A 22,216-nucleotide genomic window follows, 5' to 3' on the forward strand; every position below is an offset into this window, starting at 1 on the left:
CTATAGAGGGAGTGAGACAGAAAGGCCCCTGCAGTACTGCTTTAATATCATAAAAGTGAACTATGAGGAGTCGGGCGGTAGCACAGCAGGTTAAATACAGGTGGCACAAAGCGTAAGGACCAGCATAAGGATCCAGGTTTGAACCCCCAGCTCTGTCCTACCCAACAATGATGACATCAATAACAACAACAACAGGGCAACAAAAGGGAAAATAAATATTAAAAAGTAATTTTTAAAAAGTGCACTATGATTTTTCTCCCATATTTCTCTTTGTTCATATGTGTAACTAGAGGTTCTATAGATCGTTTATGCATTTGAAGTTGGAGAACTTTGTGTCATTGATAGGAAAGTGTCAAGAAATCTTTTGGGATCTGCTTCTTTAAACACTGTGGCTGAGGTTCCCAGCACAATGCCTGTAGGAATGGAGCAGGTGATTATCTGCAGCACTAACAAGGATGTTGTTAAGATACTAAGTCATGCGTACCCCCATAGAGTCTTAAAAGTGTTTTTTTTTTCATAGCACAGAGAGAAAGCTAGAGGGGAGGAAAGAAAGATAGACACTTGCAGATCTGCTTCACTGCTTCTATGAAGCGAGTCCTCTACAGGTGGGGAGATGGTGGCTTGAACCAGGATCCTTAAGCTGCTCCTTGGGCTTTGTGCCACCTATGTAACCCATTGTGCTAGAGTAAACATTTACATCTAATACCAAGTCAATTAAAGACAACCCATTGTTTGTTTTTTTTTTTTTTGTGTGTGTGTGTGTGTGTGTGTGTGTGTGTGTGTATGATTGATTGATTTATAGCCCCTAGGGTTATTGCTGGGGCTTTATTCCATCACTACAAATCCACTTCTCCTGGAGGCCATTTCTACCATTTTGTTACCCTTGTTGTGATTGTTATTGTTATTATTGCTATTGTTGGACAGGCCAAAGAGAAATTGGGAGAAGAGGGGAAGATACAAAGGGGAAGAAAAAGATACCGGTAAATCTGCTTCAGTGCTTATGAATTTCCCTGCACGTGGGGAGTGGGGACTTGATCTGGGATCCTAAAGCCTGTTCTTGCACTATGCAGCATACGCATTTAAAAAGCCATGACAGTCTTTGTGACCTCTGCCCATATCTTAGTCCTTGTATGCATACCTGTGAAACATTTTTGCTAAACTTTTCTTTATGTATGAATGGGAAATCTTTATTTTAATATTTAGTTATATTCCCTTTTGTTTCCCTTTTTTATTATTATTGTTGTTACTAATGTCATTGTTGTTAGGACAAAGAGAAATGGAGAGAGGAGGATCAAACAGAGAGGGGGAGAGAAAGATATACACCACAGACCTGCTTCACTGCCTGTGAAGCGACTCCCATGCAGGTGAGGAGCCAGGGGCTCTAACCCGGATATTTATGTCATCCTTGCGCTTCTTTCCATGTGGCTTAACCTCTTGCCCAACTCCCAAAAGGGAAATATTACAACACATCAGAGCCCAGGAGCTTTTGGTGTTAACTAATTCTGGAACTGGTGTGCCAGATATAAAAACTGTTTGCCAGTAATCCCTAGGTGTCCTGACTTTGTTTACCAATTCCCAGTTTTACATTCCCTGCAGGTGTAGTGCTTGCTGTCAAGCCAAGAGGCCTGGCTTGTGGAGGCAAATCACAGTCTGAAGATACTGCTTCTTTTCATTTTCTGGCCTGAAAAGAAATTGAGAGAAAGAGGGAGAAATGACACTTTCTCAGGTAAATGACATATGCCAGATCTGATTCTTTTTCCTCCTGACTAAGTTATATTTTAATTTACACATGCATTTTCTGTTATGAATGTTCATTTCACTGTTTCTGATTTGCCTGAATATTTACTCAAAAACTTATTTTGTCACCAGTCTTTGCTGCCATGATATATAGATACAGATATTAGGTAGATATGACAAAAAGAGAGGAGGGAGGGAAAGTGAAGAAGAAACACCGCAGTACTGTTCCTCCATTGAACCTGGAATGTGTGCTTTCTACTGTGTGTGCCACCATGAAGATCCTGTTACAGATTTTTTTGAGTTTCATGCCCAGATATTGAGTTTCAATCCCTCACACCACACAGAGATGTGAAGAGAGAAACTTCATTAGTGATACTCCGGTTTCTTTCCCTTTTCTTTCCCTCATGCTCTGTAGGAAATAAATAAAATTATTCCACTAAGATAAATGAAGTTCATCAGAACGTACCTACTTATACCCAAAGCCTTTTATTCCTTTCTACCCAAGCACTCTGTATACTATGAAAATACTTATCTTGATGGGTACACCCAGTTAGGCATATAGGTTACCATGGGAAAGAACCCAGTTTCAAGTTCTGTTCTCCACCATGATTGGGGGGGGGGTACTTAATAAGAAGCCAGGTAGGTCTTCAGGAGTCTGTCTTTCTCTCTCCCTCTATATCTGTCCCATTCCCTCTCAATTTATATCAGTCATATTCAATTACAAACAGACAAACAGGAGAAATGAAATAAAATCTCGGCCTAGAGCCATAGATTGTAGTGCTGGCACCAATTCCCAGCAATAACTCTGATGGTAGGGGGAAAGCTCTCATCTAATTGTGGCATGCAACAATGGAAAACGCTTTCTTTTCACAGCTTGAATTAAGGCCATTATTACAATATTTCTGTTGAGTAAGGTGTCTGTACTGCTACGTTAGATTGTTCACATAATTCACTGCCCAGACCCAAGAAATTAATGTAATGTGGTACCATTATTCATGGGTTTGAAAAAATTGAAAGTGATATGCAAAACATGTTAGGAAGACTTGTCCCATTCTATTTCTTCATTTCTTTTATTAACATTTTTATTTACCCAAGGTACTGCCTTGTACGAATGTATTTTCACCTTTCCTGGGCGACCTGTTTATTGAGAGATAGCACAGGTCTTGAGCTCCTCTCTTGCTGTGGTGCCATGTGCTTCCAGGTCTGGAATCTGGGTCTTATCCATGACAAGGCACACTTTCAAACTGGTGAAATCTCTCTTTGGCCCTCTCCTTTTAATTAATTATTTTTATTGGTGATTATTATAATATTGATACTAAAATTATAATGTATCCAGTGCATACAAGTCCACAGTGTTCTCACCACCAGAGTTTTGTGTCCTTCATTGACAGGTAACTGCAGTGATTCTACCAGATATGGGTTGAATGTTACTTCCACAAATATATAATTTTGACTATGGCCCTTGTCTTCCTTTCTAAGTATCACCTATACCAATAACTACTGAGTGGCATTGCTTTTTTCCTCTTTTCTTTCATTGTCCTGATAGAATTATATTTCAGAACCTTCTAGTCATATTTCCCTAACATTTTCCCCCTCTGGGAGTGTGGACAAAAACTGTGCATGTGGTGCAGAAGGTGGGAGTTCTGATTTTTGCAATTGCTTCTCTGCTGGACATGGACATTGGCACTTTTGATCTATACCCCCAGCCTGTTTGTTTCTTTCCCTACAAAGGTAGAGTTCAGCAGAGTTGTAGTTCTAGGTCACATTGATGAAGTCATCTATCCAGAGTATTCAAGATGGAATCATAGCATCTGCAACCTGGTGACTGAAAGACAGTAAGACATAAAGCAAAATAAAATGTTTAGTAAACAGGAACCAGAAAGTAAGATTAGAGCAGATTAGAATAGGAATTTTAAAGTATAATGAAGCTATGTAGTCTTCTTTAGGTATTTTCCTATGGGCCCATGATTTGAGTGATTTTTGCTTGAGCTTGATAGTAACATAAAGATGGACTAAAAATATTATTTGGGAAGATGGCATCAGAGTTGAGAATAAAACTAGAAAACTGGATTAAGGTAGAGAGTAGTTCCCAAACATGATAGTAGTGACCAGTAATGGTGGAGAGATATTAGAGGTCTTGGCTCATCATATTTATGGGGAAATCCAAGAATTCCCTGACTAATGGTTCTCTCCTTTTATCTAATTTTATTTATTCAATTTTAAGAAGCAAGTATGCTTTTTTTCTCTCTCACAAATTGATGTTCTTATTTTTGGATCCAATTCTAGACAATAATTATGTGCACTTACTTGGAAGTTGTCCTGTAGTGTCAGTCATGTGTCTTCCTTTTTAAAAAAATTTTTTATAGAATGGAAATATTGACCAGAGTATGGGATACAAGGGGTACATTTCCACACAATTCCTATCCCCACAACTCCATATTCAATCCCCTCCCTTGATAGCTTCCCTATGCTTTATCCCTCAGGGAGGATAGACCCAGGATCACAGTGGGGTGCAGAACGTGGAAATAGTGGCTTCTGTAATTGCTTCCCCACTGAATATGGGTGCCTTCCATTGTTTTAAGCCACAAACTGACCTTCAATTTAAGTCATTTTTAAAAGTTTTTTTTTTCCTTTTTTAATTACATCTATTTATTGCTTTTTTTGCCATGTGCATGGTCCTCATTCAAGCCAGATCTCTACCACACTGGAGCTTCAGTGCTGGGTATCTTTCATCTTTATTTTTTCCTTCCTAAAATTATAACATGGAGCTCTAAAAGCCTCAGTGATGAAAACATAAAAAGGTAAAGAAATTAAATTGTTCACTGACTGCTCTCCCAATCCTGGTTTAGTTATGCTTGGAGATGTTTCTACACCCTTCCAAGCACACTTCATAGTAACATCACTCATGTGATTGCAGGGACTGGGTTTAGGACTTGATGACAGCACAAAGATTTAATCACTGTACCAGTTAGTGTATCACATTATAGACCATGTGAGTAAGGTATTTGGTACGTTTGGTGATGAGACAATCACTGACTTCATAAAGTAGATCATGGTTGTCTAATCAACTGTCAGTATGAAGTGTTTTCTCATATAAATAAATACACTGTATGTTTTAGTGCTTGGTGACCTATGAAGATGTAAAAGTGATATTCACTCAAGAAGAGTGGGCACTATTAAATTCTCCAGAGAAGAAACTCTACAGAAATGTGATGTGGGAAAACTTTAGAAACATTCTGTTGATAGGTAATTATGATATTCATTCATTTCTCAATGAAAAGATATATTTTTTCCATTGTTCACCAACGTATGCGGAGACATGGTTAAGTGAAAGGGGCGTTATTGTGATTGTGACTCATGAGGGATGAAAAATTCAGTATATTTGTATCCTTTCTAATATCTTTTTTGTTTTTAGGAAAGTTACAAGGGGATCATTCCATCAAAGAAAAATATAATGACCAAGGAAGTAAAAGGTTTGAATCTCATTCATAATAAAATATACTGTCCTACTCAGAAAGCTACTGTGAACTTCTCTGTGATTTGTTACCTTCATGATTTCCCTAAGTGAATGGACCCTTTTGGGTTCCTAAGTGTGTGCTCTCTAGTATTTGAGTTATTGCTTGATTCATAGCAATTGCTATAATACAATGATTTTTATAACAGTTATTTTTTTATATTTATTTATTTAATTATTTTCTTTTGTTGCCCTTTTTATTGTTGTAGTTGTTGTTATGCATGTAATTGTTATTGCATAGGACAGAGATAAATGGAGAGAGATGGGGAAGATAGATTCCTACAGACCTCCTTCATTGCCTGTGAAATGAGTCCCCTGCCGGTGGTGAGCTGGGGGCTCAAACCCGGACCCTTACACTGGTCTTTGCACTTTGTGCCATGTGTGCTTAATCCACTGCACTACTGCCTGACTCCCTATAAAACAATGTTTTTAAAATAAAGAGAATTTATAATGACTGATATAAACAGATAATTCTTAAAGTACTTCTTAAAAAAAGATGACATGAATAGCTTATGGAATAGTTGGTAATTGACTCAAATAATGATGGATGTGATGTATAAGCCTGAGGTTCTCATTTAAATCATTGTCAGTACATGTAAGAAAATGGTGTTCTGGATTATCATTTCTTTCCACTTCGGGATAAAATTTCTAACACAGATAAGAAAGAAATGGAAACTTAGAAATAAGGCAGAGGGGAGTCAGGTGGGTAGTGTAGTGGGTTAAGCTTACATGGTGCAAAGTACAAGGACTGGCTTGAGTATCCTGATTTGAACCCCTGGCTCCCCACCTGCAGGGAGTTGCTATACAAGCAGTAAAGCAGGTCTGCAGGTGTTTTTCTCTCCCCCTCTCTGTCTTCCCCTCCTCTCTCCATTTATCTCTGTCCTATAAAACGATGATATTAATAAAAACAATGTGATATTAATAAAAACAATGATGATATTAATAAAAACAATAATAATAACTAAAGCAATAATAAAGGCAACAAGAAGGAAAAAAATATAAAAACATAATAAGACAGAGAAACTCAGTGTTTACAAAGTAGTACACTTGGAAACATTAAGCATATGTCCCTTCTATGAATATCTATGTTTTTATAATATTGAGTGTTTTAATAGAAAACTTAGTGATTTCAATAAAAAACTTCAGCACAGGGAGATGGGCAGTAGCGCAGCAGGTTAAGCTCACATGGTGCAAAGCACAAGTACCAGCATAAGGATCCTGGTTTGAGGCCCTGGCTCCACACCTGCGGGAAGTCACTTCACAAGCAGTGAAGCAGATCTGCAGGTGTCTATCTTTCACTTCCCCACATCTCTCTGTTCTCTCTGTCCTGACCAACAACAGTGGCATCAATAACAACAACAACAATAACTACTACAACAATAAAAAACAACAAGGGCAACAAAAGGGAATAAATAAATAAATATTTTTTAAAAATAAAAAAAATTGAACACAAAGATAAAATTGCCATTGACAAATGTACTTCAATTAATAAATACAGTATTGGAGTTAGGCGGTAGCACAGTGGGTCAAGCACATGTGGCACAAAGCACAAAAACTGGTATATGAATCCTGGTATGAGCTCCTGACACCCCACTTGCAGGGGAGTCGCTTCACGAGTGGTGATGGAGGTCTACAGGTGTCTATCTCTCTTTCCCCCTCTCTGTCTTCCTCTCATCTCTCTACTTCTCTCTGTCCTATCCAGCAACAATGACAAAATTAACTGCAACAATAAAACCAACAAGGACAATAAAAGGGAATAAATGAATGAATAAATAAAATATTTTTAATAAATAAAATAAATAAATATTGCTGTCAGTATATTATTGGTTGTGGTTTAACTCACTTATGTATTATACTATTTAGTAATTAACAGCTTTTTTGAGTTTTTTTTCTTTTTAACTATAAGAGCCTTTATATAATTTTAATTTATTATTATTATTTTGTCAGTATAAACATTTTTAGTCAACTGTATTGATAATGTGTATGAATTTTGGTCATTTATGTATAATAATGACCTGCATTTTCTTCATAAAATTTCATTTTTTTCATTACAAAATCACTAAGTAAATTCTCACTGTTTTCTAGTAATATAGTGAAAATCTCTGAGGCCAAAGAACAAAGTCAAAATGGTGAGAAACCTCAAGAATGTGAAGTATACAACAAAGTATTCAGTCAGCTTAAAAAACAGAAAAGAATTCCTGTTGGAAAGAAAGCTTATCAATGTAAGCAATGTAGTAAAACATTCAGTCAACCCGGTGATCTCTGGAGACATAAAAAAACTCACAGTGGAGGGAAACTCTATGAATGTAAACAATGTAGGAAAACATTCAGTTTTTCCAGTAAACTTCAGACACATGAAAGAACGCACAGTGGAGAGAAGCCCTATGAATGTAAACAGTGTAGTAAAGCATTCAGTGTTTACAGTTCTCTTCGGACACATGAAAGAATCCACAGTGGAGAGAAACCCTATGAATGTAAACAATGTAGTAAAGCATTCAGTGTTTCCAGTTCTCTTCGGATACATGAAAGAATCCACAGTGGAGAGAAACCCTATGAATGTAAACAATGTAGGAAAACATTCAGTTGTTCCAGTAAACTTCAGACACATGAAAGAACGCACAGTGGAGAGAAGCCCTATGAATGTAAACAATGTAGTAAAGCATTCAGTGTTTCCAGTTCTCTTCGGATACATGAAAGAATCCACAGTGGAGAGAAACCCTATGAATGTAAACAGTGTAGTAAAGCCTTCAGTGTTTCCAGTTCTCTTCGGACACATGAAAGAATCCACAGTGGAGAGAAACCCTATGAATGTAAACAATGTAGTAAAGCATTCAGTGTTTCCAGTTCTCTTCGGATACATGAAAGAATCCACAGTGGAGAGAAACCCTATGAATGTAAACAATGTAGGAAAACATTCAGTTGTTCCAGTAAACTTCAGACACATGAAAGAACGCACAGTGGAGAGAAGCCCTATGAATGTAAACAATGTAGTAAAGCATTCAGTGTTTCCAGTTCTCTTCGGATACATGAAAGAATCCACAGTGGAGAGAAACCCTATGAATGTAAACAGTGTAGTAAAGCATTCAGTGTTTCCAGTTCTCTTCAGATACATGAAAGAATCCACAGTGGAGACAAACCCTATGAATGTAAACAGTGTAAGAAAACATTCAGACTATCCAGTTATCTTCGGACACATGAAAGAACACATAGTGGAGAGAAACCCTATGAATGTAAACAGTGTAGTAAAGCCTTCAGTGTTTCCAGTTCTCTTCAGATACATGAAAGAATCCACAGTGGAGAGAAGCCCTATGAATGTAAACAGTGTAGGAAAACATTCACACGATCCTGTCATCTTCAGATACATGAAAGAACGCATAGTGGAGAGAAGCCCTATGAATGTCAACACTGTAGGAAAACATTCAGTCGTTACAGTAATCTTTGGAAACATAAAAGAACTCACAGTGGAGAGAAACTCTATGAATGTAAACAATGTAGGAAAGCATTCAGTTGTTCCAGTTATCTTCGGTCACATGAAAGAACTCACAGTGGAGAGAAGCCCTATGAATGTAAACAGTGTAGGAAAACATTCACACGATCCTATCATCTTCGGATACATGAAAGAACGCATAGTGGAGAGAAGCCCTATGAATGTCAACACTGTAGGAAAACATTCAGTCGATCCAGTCATCTTCAGACACATGAAAGAACTCACAGTGGAGAGAAGCCCTATGAATGTAAGCAGTGTAATAAGACATTCAGTCAATCCAGTCATCTTCGGACACATAAAAGAACTCACAGTGGAGAGAATGTCTAGGAATCGAAACCATGTAGTAAAGCCTTTGGTGATTCCTCTACTCATCAGGTACTTGAACTCACATGGAGAGCAAGCCTATGAATATAGATGATGCAGTGGAACATTCAGTCATTTCAGTCATCTTTAATCACAAGAAATAATGCACAATGGAGAGAAACCCTAGTAATGTAATATAGACAATACAGAAAACCTTTCAGTTCTTCCACTACTCATAGAGCATATGGAAATAAGCCCAGTGTTACTTAAACAGTGACCTTGGTAATCTTCAGTCACATGAAAGCGCTCACAGTACAGAGAAAACATTAAGTAAAATTTTAAAAATAATTAGAGATCATATTTTCTTTTTTTTAATTATTATTTACTCCCTTTTGTTGCCCTTGTTGTTTTATTGTTGTAGTTATTATTAATGTCGTTGTTGTTGGATAGGACAAAGAGAAATGGAGAGAGGAGGAAAAGACAGAGAGGGAGAGAAAGATAGACACCTGCAGACCTGTATCACCACCTGTGAAGTGATGCCCTTGCAGGTGGGGAGCTGGGGACTCGAACTGGGACCCATACACCAGTCCTTGCGCTTTGCACACCACATTCACTTAACCCACTGCACTACCGCCCAAATCCCAAGATCATATTTTCTTTTTTTTTTTTTTTCCCTCCTCCAGGGTTATTGCTGGGCTCGGTGCCTGCACCATGAATCCACCGCTCCTAGAGGCCATTTTTTCCCCTTTTGTTGCCCTTGTTGTAGCTTCATTGTGGTTATTATTATTGCCCTTGTTGACGCAATTCGTTGTTAGATAGGACAGAGAGAAATGGAGAGAGGAGGGGAAGACAGAGAAGGGGAGAGAAAGATAGACACCTGCAGACCTGCTTCACCACCTGTGAAGCGACTCCCCTGCAGGTGGGGAGCCGGGGGCTCGAACCGGGATCCTTACACCGGTCCCTGCGCTTTGCGCCACATGCGCTTAACCCACTGCGCCACTGCCCGACCCCCCATATTTTCTTAATAACTAGTGAACCCATACCTGTGTGCTTGTAAGGAATATGAATATTTCAATTCTTAATCTTTAATTTTATTTTTACATCTTTCTAAATATGTATTTATTTATGTAGCATGATAGGGAGAGATACAGAGAGAATCAGATTTCACTCTGGTACATACATGTCTGCTGCTAGGGATTGAACTTGGGACTTCCTGCTTGAGAGTCTATCAGGTCTCTGGCAGGGTGGTCTCCAGGGGAAAGGTAACGGACCGGTTCTTTCTTGCTCACGACAGGGGTGACACGAAGTAAAAGACACCAGGGAGCTCTTTAGAGTGCTCAGAACCCGTTTATTAACAAGGTGCACATGAGTTAAATAGAAAACCAAACAAAGGGAATTATTGTTGAAATATGTCAGAAATTACAGGTTTCTTACAGATCAGTTTGCCCTTATGGTAGGGGGCTGGTATGACAGGAATTGGTGAGATACAAGACAGTTATTCTCCATGACGCAAGCAACTTAATTATCCAAAGGTATTTGAGAGAAGCATAGGGGTTAAACCCGTAGGGTGAGAAAGAGAGAAGATGGATATTAAAAGGCCATATAGTTTGGAATTTCTCTTGTCTGGGGTCTCAGGTGTATGATGGAGTGTGTGATAAGGTGTGTTCTTTTGTGATCAGAAGGTGACTTTGAATAAGTGAATCTGTGGCCATGTGGCCTGCAGTTAATGGAGGGAAGTATTCGGGTTTCTGTGGGCCTGAGAGTCAAGAAGGAAAGAACCAAGTCTGAGTTTCCCCCCTTTTGCTCACCTTGGTTGAGAGAGACCAAGAGGTTATCTCCTCAGACCTCCATCCAAGGACGGGGGTGGTTCTCCCTAAGCTCTATCAGGCTTACACATAGTCCCAGCAAGAGTCTAAAGCTATATTACTTTCCATTTCTTGGTATCAATTTCTATTTCCTTGAAGAGTGGCTCATAGTTTTCAGTACACAAGTCTCTCACTTCTTTGGTCAGCTTTACTCCTAGGTATTTTATTGATTTAGTTGCAACAGTGAATGGGAGTGATTTCTGGATGTCTTCTTCAGTTTTAGTGTTTGCATAGAGAAATGCCACTGATTTTTGTACATTGATTTTGTAGCCTGACACCTTGCTATATTTCCTAATAACTTCCAGTAGTTTTTTTCTACTGGATTCTTTAAGTTTTTCTATGTATACTATCATATCATCTGCAAATAGTGAGAGTTTGACTTCTTCCCTTCCAATCTGTATTCCTTTGATTTCTTTCTCTTGCCTGATTGCTATGGCAAGAACTTCCAATACTATATTGAAGAGTAATGGTGATAGTGGACAGCCCTGTCTAGTCCCCGATCTGAGGTTGAATGTTTTCAGCTTCTCTCCATTGAGTATGATGTTGGCTGTAGGTTTGCTATATATGGACTCCACTATCTTGAGAAATTCCCCATCTATTCCCATTTTTTGTAGAGTTTTGAGCATGAATGGATGTTGGGTTTTGTCAAAGGCTTTGGTATCAGGGTGATGTTGGATTCATAGAAGGTGGAAGGGAGTGTTCATGTTTCTTCAATCTTATGGAAAAGCTTTAGGAGTATGGGTACTAGCTGTTTCCTGAAAGTTTTGTAGAATTTGTGATGTCATCTGGTCCATGCTCATGGATTGGAAGAATAAATATCATCAAAATGAATATTCTCCCCAGAGCCATATACAAATTTAATGCAATACCCATCAAAGTTCCACCAAGCTTCTTTAAGAAAATAGAACAAAAACTACAATCATTTATCTGGAACCAGAAAACATCTAGAATAGCCAAAACCATCTTGAGGGAAAGAAACAGAAAATGGAGGCACCACACTCCCAGATCTCAAACTATATTATAAAGCCATCATCATCAAAACAGCCCGGTACTGGAGCAAAAATAGGCACACATACCAGTGGAACAGAATTGAAAGCCCAGATCTAAACCTCCACACCTATGGACATCTAATCTTTGATAAGGGGCCCAAAGTATTAAATGAAAGACGGAATCTCTCTTCAATAAATGGTGCTGGGAAAACTGGGTTGTAACATGCAGAAGTATGAAATTGAACCACCTTATCTCACCAGAAACAAAAATCAACTCCAAATGGATCAAGGACCTCAATGTTAGACCAGAAACTATCAAATACTTAGAGGAAAACATTGGTGAAACACTTTCCCACCTAAACCTCAAGTACATCTTTGATGAAACATGGATACATACAGAGAGATAGAGAATGGGAAGGCTATCGGGAGGGGATGGGATATGGAGATTGGGTTATGGGATTTGTGTGGAACTGTACCCCTCTTATTCTATGGTTTTGTTAATGTCTCCTTTCTTAAATAAAAATAAAAAAATAAAGCTATATTACTGCACTACCTCCTGGACTATCTTCTTCAATTCTAATACATAGAAAAGCACATTTGGTACTGAAAGTCTATTAATGTGAAAATGAATAAATATTTAAGTAGAGTGACATTTTTCACACATATGATTGCACTATCATTAGAAACAAGACCTTGTTGCTCGGTGGTGGTGCACCTGGTTGAGTACATATGTTACAGTGTGCAAGGACCCAGGTTCAAGCCCCTGGTCCTCACCTGCTATGAGATAGTTTCTTAAGTGGTAAGGTTGGGCTGTAGTTGTCTCTCTGTCTCTCTCCCTCTCTATGTCCCTCTTCCTTTCTATTTCTAGCTGACTCTGTCAAATAAAATAAAGAAGTTAATTAAAAATAAACAAGACTGTATCCATGTAGGTACTGTGGAAATACTTGACTACTAAAGAATTTGTACATGAGAGAAAAACATTGAAGATAAATCAGATCTCCCACCTTCTGCACCCCATAATAATCCTGGGTCCATACTCTCAGAGGGATAAAGATAGGAAAGCTATCAAGGGAGAGAATTGGATATGGGAGTTTTGGTGGTGGGAATTGTATCGCTCTTATACTATCTTATCTCTTATGAATATTTTTGTTGTCATTTTTGGTGTTTTAGCTTCCCAGGTTGCGATTGATGGCCTTTTTTAACTTGGAAGTGTAGAGTTGTCATCTTTATATCAATAGTCTTCATAGTTTTATGAAGGAACAACTATTTTTTTAAAAATTTATGAGAAAGATAGAGGAGAGTGAAAGAACCAGACATCACAATGGTACATGTGCTGCCAGGGATTGAACTCAGGACCTCATGCTTGAGAGTTCTGTGCTTTATCCACTCTGCCACCTCCTGGACCACAGGGACAACATTTTATTTATCTTCTCTAGCATATGTTTATGTTCGATGATCTCATGAATGTTTTAAAATGCAGTATGAAGATGTGATTTTGCAAACTATACATTGATATTCTGTTTCTCAGCCTGATCTAACACTATTTTTACTTGCTGTACAATAAAATCAATGAGGGAATGGTAGAATTTTTAATAAGCATGTGAGAAATTTACATATATATGATAACATGCCAGCACCAATGAAGTAAATCCTGTGGGTGAGAGGCTTGTCTAATTCCCCAGGAAGCACAAAGGGTTGGTGAGTTTCACTACTCTGCCCTAATACAGTGAAGACTTAAGAGGGAGAGGCTGCTTTGGTTTCTTTAGAGACAGGGAGTTGGAGGCCACACTCACCAACCTGAACACAGTGAACCCTGGGGAGGGAGAGTGACTCATAATTTTTACTATACAAGTCTCTCACTTCTTTAGTTAGGTTTATTCCTAGATATTTTATTGTTTTGTTATATAGTAAAAACAGTTGATCTGGATGAAAGAAGTTCCTTCTTTGCCACATCTACTGCAAGAATAAGACCATTCTCAGCAACCAAACCGTAGACATTCCAGAGAATGTCAACGTCTCTCTGAAGGGTCTCACGGTCACCTTGAAGGGCCCCAGTGGCTCCCTGTGGAGGGACTTCAACCACATCAATGCAGAGCTCAGTCTCCTCAGAAAGAAAAAGAAGCAGATGCCAATTGACAAATGGTGGGGAAATAGAAAGGAACTGGCTACTATTCCCACTATCTGCAGCCATATACAGAACATGATCAAAAGGAGAAAATACTGACTCAAGGATGTGGCCTTAGCATTGTCTCATGATGGAGTCAGGTGGTAGAGCAGTGGGTTAAGCACACGTGGCTCAAAGCACAAGGACCAGCTTAAGGATCCCTGTTCCAGACCTCAGCTCCCCACCCGCAGGGGAGTCACTTCACAAGCTGTGAAGCAGATCTACAGATGTCTTATCTTTTTCTCCCTCTCTATCTTCCCTTCCTCTCTCCATTTATCGTTGTCCTATCCAACAATAATGACAACAATAATAATAACTACAACAATAAGCAGCAAAAGGGAAAATAAATACTAAAGAATTGTCTCAGGAAGCGTGATAGTATCTGGACCAACCAAGAAAGATTTTACACCCATAGGATGTTACAAAACTATGGGGACCTGCTCTTCTGAGGTGAGATTTCATAATGAATACTACTATATATATGACAAGCTTTATACAGGGATTTGGAAACTTGCAAAAATTCATTCATATTCCAAAGTAAAGATAGTTTCTTAAAAAATATATTTATTGTATTGCTCTTGTTTTTTTATTGTTGTAGTTATTATTGTTGCAGATCTGCTTCACCACCTGTGAAGCAACTCCCCTGTATGTGGAAAGCTGGAATCTCAAATTGGGATCCTTGCGCTGGACCTTATTTATATTTATGAATAACAAAGTTGCTGCACTCACTTAAGAACACATGTTGCCATTTGAAAGACTTGAGTTTAATTCCCAGGTGCCCACCTGCAGGAGGGAAGCTCTATGAGTGATGAAGTGGCGATGCAGTCTCTTTCCTCCATGTCCCTCCCCTCTCAATTTTTTTTCTGTTCCACAAAAAAAAGAAGAAAGAAAAGAAAAAAATTAACATCATAGCAGACAAAGGAACAGAGATATTCAGCAGACTATGGGGTACAGTGGTGAAGAGTGAGTGCCATTAGTATAGGATTTCCAATTGGGAGATGACAAACTCTGCAGACAGAGTGATGGTCATATAGCATTGTGAATTCTGAAAGCTCATGGAGAGTACTATTTAAAGTTTAAAAATGCTACACTTGAAGCCCATATGGTAGCACAGCGGGTCAAGCGCATGTGGTGAAAAGCTCAAAAACTGGTGTAAGGATCCCAGTTCGAGCCCCTGGGTCCCCACCTGTAGGAGAGTCACTTCACAGATGTGTCCTCCGCTCAGGTGGCACAGCTATAGTTAACATTATGCTCTGACCTTTCTCTTTACCATTATAGAGACCAACATCAACACCCATTTGGTCCCAAATGTGACACTGGCTTTCAGTATCTATAACTTATTTATTTTTTCAAATAGATCTTATTTTATTTATTTTTCAGTATCTTTAGTTAAGGGATAGAGAGAACCAGAAATCGAGATGAAAGGAGGTGGTAGGGAGACAGAGAGACACCTGCAATACTCTTTACCACTCAAAGCTTTTCCCCTCTAAGGAGCGGGGCTCAAACTTTGGTCCTGTGTACAGTAACAAGTGCACTCAACCAGATTCAGCAGGTCCCTTAATATCTATAATTTCTTTAACACACACACCATAATCCTTTAGAAAACATCTTACTTTGCTTTGTTCAGACACAACCTCTGACCTGGGACAGGTCTCCTCCTTGAAGAACCGCTAATTTCTCTTCTCTGTCTTCCTTTTCATGCGAAAAAATGAATTGTGGTGTGATTGAAAAGGTGGCATCGTGGTTAAAGCATTGGACTCTCAAGTAGAAGGTACTGAGTTTGTACCTGACAGTACATGTACCAGAATGATAACTGTTTTTTTTTTTAAGGAGATATTAACAAAACCGTAGGATAGGAGGGGTACAATTACACACAATTCCCACCACCAGATCTCTATATCCCATCTCCTCCCCTGATAGATTTCCCATTATTTATCCCTCTGGGAGTATGGACCCAAGGGCATTATGGGTTGCAGAAGGTGGAAGGTCTGGCTTCTGTAATTGCTTCCCCACTGAACATGGGCATTGACTGGTCAGTCCATACTCCCCATCTGCCTCTCTCCCTAGTAGTGTGGGTCTCTGGGGAATCGGAGCTCCAGGACATATTGGTGGGGTCATCTGTCCAAGGAAGTTTGGTTGGCATCATGCTAGCACCTGGAACCTGGTGGCTGAAAAGAGAGTTAACATACAAAGCCAAACAAATTGTTGAACAGTTATGAACCTGAAGGCTGGAATAGTGCAGATGAAGTGTTGGGGGTACTCACTGCAGACTCTAGTGTACTGCTTTCAGGTATATATTTTGCCCTAGTTTATGGATACGTGTGAACATATGCTCTATCTCAGGGGACCTGGTCTATGTCTAGATTTTGGGACTTTGTTAGGAAATGAACCACCTGGAATGGAATTAGAGAATACTATGAAAGGAAAGGTCTCACCAGACTAATGAAGCTGAAGGGTTGTCATTCAACACCTGAAGTCTCTGGACACAGTCTAAAGTGAAGCATGCTGAGGTGGCACTCGTGTTGATTAGATTGTGATCAGCAGATGTAGTATTATTTGATATGAATTTAGAGAAACATGCAGGAAAGTGTGCCCCACCCTAAGGTTCCAGGACTGGAGGAAATACAGGCTCCATAGTGGAAATGTGAGGTTCCTGTTGTCTTAGGGTTCAAGAAGACAATGGATAGTTATTGTTATCATCACATTATTTGGTAATTGGGTTAACTTTGAAAAGTCCCTTTGTTAGGATTTGCTGTATAATACCCAACATCTTGTGTATAGCTTGCTATTGGTTGCTTCTGTTCTCCCTCGTCTAGGCTTTTGAGAGAGTCAACATATAAAATGCTCAGCCTATATATTAAAAAGACTCAGTCTGCTTTAAAAAGTTCAAGACATACGATCAGTTTTTCCTCTCTCATACTAATTAGTGATTTCTTTTTTTTTAATTTTTTAAATATTTATTTATTTATTCCCTTTTGTTGCCCTTGTTGTTTTATTGTTGTAGTTATTATTGTTGTTGTCGTTGTTGGATAGGACAGAGAGAAATGGAGAGAGGAGGGGAAGACAGAGAGGAGGAGAGAAAGATAGACACCTGCAGACCTGCTTCACCGCCTGTGAAGCGACTCCCCTGCAGGTGGGGAGCCGGGGTTCAAACCGGGATCCTTATGCTGGTCCTTGTGCTTTGCGCCACCTGCGCTTAACCCGCTGCGCTACAGCCCGACTCCCTAATTAGTGATTTCTATGACTACATGTGGGGAGCCACATGTGCCCTCAAGGTTGCTATTGGCATGGCCATAGAGTTTATGTTAAAAGATAGTTCCTGGGAATCAGGCGGTGGCACAGCGGGTTTAGCGCAGGTGGCGCTAAGTGCAAGAACCAGCTTAAGGATCCCAGTTTGAGCCCCTGGCTCCTCACCTGCAGGGGAATCGCTTCACAGGCAGTGAAGCAGGTCTGCAGGTGTCTCTTTCTTTCCTCTTCTCTGTCTTCCCCTCCTCTCTCCATTTCTCTCTGTTCTATCCAACAACCACAATATCAGTAACAACAACAATATAATTACAACAATAAAACAACTAGGGCAACAAAAGGCAAAATACCAAAAAAAAAAAAAAAAAAAGATCCTGCTTCCCTACACCTTAGAGTCCTTGTTAAAAGATAAGCTCTTTTTCCCCATGAATCACCCAGGACCTTCCAGATAATGGCTGACTACCATGACAAATAATATAAAATAATAATAATAAATGAATAGGAAAGATACATCCCCCAATACTCAGTTGGCTAAGGCACCAAACCTCTTTTTCTATAAAGCATTCAAATCAGATGCCCTACTAACCACGAGAAGCAGATTGTTTGTGTTTCTTCCACAGGAATCCCGGACCATCTGGACCCCTGCACACCCTGACATCACCCACTAGATGGCACGACTACAGTGGCACACCCCCCCCCCGAAACCTTAGATGTCACCTGACGTGATCTGAAGAACCTGATTCACAGACTCCAAGGACAGAACTTTTTTTACTGCCTGTCTGCCTTTCCTGCTTCTGCCTTGACCTGTCACATTTAGGCAGTTCCAGCTCACTCTCTACAGAAAAGCAGAATTCCAGAGGCTGACCTTCCTCATGCAGCATTTCATCCCCTGCCATTTCTCCCCCTAGTCGCCTACTTTGGACTGAGACTTCTATTGGACTTGCTGGTATACCCTTTGGACACTTTAGACAATTTTACAGCAGCTTCCTTCCCTTCACATTGCTGGTTTTTCATAGACTGACCCTGAGTAGTTCATAGACTTTACACACTGTTGCTCTGGGCATTAGATAAAAGGAAAGGGGGAGATGCTGGGAAATTATGCAGATGCAGTCACATCTGCCATGTTGTCCCCTCAGGCTACTGCTAGTTCCCCCGAGAGTTAGGATATTCTTGGAGTGCCTGTTTCACCATGTTGTGCCCTCAGGGCATTGTCTATTTCCCTGTGATATTTGGAGTGCTTTGGTCACTCCTCCCCCCTCCTATTCTCACAAGAGTTATTATCCTATCCTGGAGTGCTATGGTTTCTCCTCCCCCTTCCCATTCTCACGAAAGCTGCTCCTATAAAAGCCCTTCTTCCGCACCTCACTCTCTTGCCAGCACTTCACTTCAGTGTTCAGACGCAGGAAAGGTTACTGTGTGAGGCGGCCATTTTTGCTACCTCCACGTGGCCCAACCTGCTTCTCTAGCACCCAACTCTGAGGTGCCAGCGCAAATAAAGATTTGTCTTCCCTCTTCGCTCCGGACCTCATCTCTCTCTTCTCCGCGGTACACAACAACAACTACACTTTAATAGGAATGTACATAAACATCATTCCCACCACCAAAAGACTGTGTGTCCCATCCCACCCACCACACCCCCTGTTGGTATGCTTCTGGGATCTCTTCTGTTAACATTGCTTGGTGTTGTGGTCTATTTACATGACATCACACCTTTCTTCTGTAAAGGAGCCCAGCCAGGGACCCAACCCACCACTCCGCCCACCACACCATGTAACAATAGCAGAGGGTAAGTGGGAGGAGGAGTGTGCGGCGTTGGGAACTCCCAGTGTAAAACTAGCCACCTGGAGCAAGTAAATGGCGTGGATTCAGAGCCTGAGATTTTGTGGACTACCCCTGTTTTAGAAAGGGGTCACCCTACTATGACAGTAAGGATTGGTAAAATTCCTTTTCAGTGTCTAATTGACACCGGAACAGACAAGACAATTTTAAGGCAAGCAGAGGTTCCCCAGAGTTGGGAACTCCTTTCAGGACCATGCTACATGGTGTGGGAGGATTGACACATTACTACAGTAAATCTTTTTTAATATTTACAAAAACTCAAACCAGCCTCCTATTATTCTTCATTGGCAAACACCATCCACCCTCCCAGCTATTAAGGTCAAATGGAAAGACCCACTTGATAAAATTTGGCAAGGGCCTGACCCCCTATTGACCATGGGGAGGGGTTTTGCATGCATGTTTCTGCAGGATTACTCAAAACCTGTCTGGCTTCCTTCCCTTCATGTCTGGAAATACCTGCATGATGGCGCTACTATCTCTGAGGAACAAGAAACACTGCAAGAGGACTGGTTGCAGGATGCACCCCTAGACCTCTAATATAACATGGTAGGATCTGAAAATCTGGTTCACAGAGCCCTCTCTTCCCCCTCTCCTCTGAATATCTTATGCTATGACTGGCCAGTTGTGTTTTGTGTGTGAGTTGAATGACAAAATTTTTGTATGACTCATTTTGCTCAGAGTAAAAAAAGAAGGGGAATGCACCCCCCAGTATTCAGTTGGCTAAAGTATCAATGAAGTAACTTTACTAAACCTTCTTAATATTTACAGAAATTCGAATTGTCCATTTATTATATCTCATTGACAAAGCCACCCAATTTATAGAGATACATAGTCATAGAGACACATTTTTTTTCTTTTTTCAATGCTGGAATGTTTGTTTTCCTTTTATTATGGTGGATGACATTACTGCTCTTGGAAAATCCACAGAGTCCCTGTTGGCAAGTCCTTACCATTAAAGTACACCATGCCAGTATATACTCCAGCTAACCTCACCAGCCTACCCAATTCTCTTTCTGCTGACCTAATTTTCGTGTCAGTTCTTCTCTACCTGGTCCTTGCCTCCTAGTTTTTCTTATTCCACAGCTGACCCTCTATGAAGAAGAAGAATTTCGTCAGCTGGCGCTGACCCAGCAGAGAACCAGACGTGCTCTTTCTTCCCCTGGACATCACATCAACTGACTGCATCCCTTAAACTTGCTGGTGGACTTTGGGACAATCTCTCTATGCTGCTGGACACATTGAAAATCAATTTCAACAGTCCATTTGACTTCACCTCGGACAGCTTGGAGCCTCTCCAGAGACAGATGAACTCCCTTGCCAAGGTGGTACTCCAGAACTGCCATGGTTTGGACTTGATTTATGCTAAATAGTGTGATCTTTGTCTAGAAAAATGTTGTTTCTTTTGTAAATGAAATTAGATTTATAAAACTGAAATGTTAATATCTTGCACAAACTTAGCTGTGATATTAAGAATTCCTTTTCCTCTTTCAATACTAACTCCTGGTTCTCTTCTCCTTTAACTGCTTGGCTTCTACCTCTCCTAGGTCCTTTGCTAGCTATGGTAGCTCTATCGCTGATTATTCCTTGCCTCATTCAATTCCTCAAGAAACGCATACATGACATAATTAATGTTACAGTACAGAGAGTCTCAGTTCACCATTACACTCGTATTCCTTTAGAGGAAAGAAATGCTCTAACTGACATTGATCCATAAACACTGTTCATTAATTAAAGAAATTAGGAGGAGATGTTGGGAACATGTGTAAGCCTGATACAGCTTAGGGAGAACCACCCCGATCTTTGGATGGAGGTCTGAGAAAATAACCTCTTGGTAAGTCTCTCTCAACCGAGGTGAGCATAAGGGGGGAAACTCAGACTTGGTTCTTTCCTTCTTGACTCTCAGGCCCACAGATACCCCAGTACTTCCCTCCATTAACTGCAGGCCACATGGCCACAGATTCACTCATTCAAAGTCACCTTCTGATCACAGAAGAACACGCCTTATCACACACTTCATCACACACCTCAGACCCCAGACAAGAGAAATTCGAAACTATACGGCCTTTTGATATTCATCTTCTTTCTGTCTCACCTTAGGGGTTTAACCTCTATGCTTCTCTCAAATACCTTTGGATAATTAAGTTGCTTGTGTTATGGAGAATAATTGTCTTGTATCTCATCAATTCCTGTCATACCAGCCCCCTACCTTAGGGGCATGCTGACTGTTAAGAAACCTGTAATTTCTGTCATATTTCAACAATAATTACCTCTATTGCTTTTCTATTTAACTCATGTCAATTTCGCTAATAAACGGACTCTAGGATTCTGGGACTCAAGGACTCAGATTCTAGATTCACGCTGAGTCCCCTGGTGTCTTTTACTTCGTGTCACCCCTGTCGTGAGCAAGAAAGAACCAGCCCGTTACCTTTCCCCTGGAGGCCACCCTGCCGGAGAAGGAGAGAGACACCCCGAAAGCAGCCATTTTGTCTCTGGTTCCGGGAAAAACCACACAGTTTCAGAGAAATGACACCACCCCAGAACAAGCTAATCTGAGTAGAAGGAAAGCCCTGATGTCAAAAAATTGCTTAGCTGTCTAAACTGCTGAGATGGGGTTAAGATAACTGCTGAGCTGGGGTTAAGATAAGTATGTCACAAAACAAGTTTGTACTTTGCTTAACCTTTACCCAATATTTCTCTTTTTGGTGTATAAATAGGATCGGCTTATCTCCTTGGGGCTCACAAGTCACTATAGGGAAATGCTTGTAGTCCAGGCTTAAGCTTTCTCCAATAAAGGCTCTTGTCTTTGCATGTGAGTGTGGTTTCCTTTCTACAGGAGTGGGACCTGGAATCTGGGCATAATATTAAGAAGAGGCTCTGATGAATGAGGTTTAGTGTAAATAAGATGTGTGGGTCAAAGTAAGTGAAGATGTGTGGGTAAGAGTAAGTGGAGATGTGTGGATAAGAGTAAGTCAACTTGTGTGGATAAGAGTAAGTGAACTTTCATTGGCTGGGGGTTGGTGAACTTTCATGTGTCCCAGGTTCAATCCCCTGCAACACCATAAGCCAGATCTGAAC

General features: G+C 40.2%; 1 protein-coding gene across 1 annotated transcript in view; it reads left to right on the forward strand.

Moving 5' to 3' along the window:
- Positions 1-9,382, forward strand: part of LOC132535670 (zinc finger protein 14-like) — a 357,812-nt gene extending 348,430 nt beyond the window's left edge. The window contains exons 2-5 of the mRNA XM_060182443.1: positions 1,597-1,726; positions 4,857-4,983; positions 5,153-5,210; positions 7,337-9,382. Coding sequence (XP_060038426.1) covers positions 1,712-1,726; positions 4,857-4,983; positions 5,153-5,210; positions 7,337-9,065 — 1,929 coding nt within the window. The 5' untranslated portion in view covers positions 1,597-1,711 and the 3' untranslated portion in view covers positions 9,066-9,382. The remainder of the gene's footprint in view (positions 1-1,596; positions 1,727-4,856; positions 4,984-5,152; positions 5,211-7,336) is intronic.
- The last annotated feature ends 12,834 nt before the right edge of the window (positions 9,383-22,216 follow it).

Source organism: Erinaceus europaeus, chromosome 23, assembly GCF_950295315.1.
Source record: "Erinaceus europaeus chromosome 23, mEriEur2.1, whole genome shotgun sequence".
In the NCBI taxonomy this organism is placed as follows: domain Eukaryota; kingdom Metazoa; phylum Chordata; class Mammalia; order Eulipotyphla; family Erinaceidae; genus Erinaceus; species Erinaceus europaeus.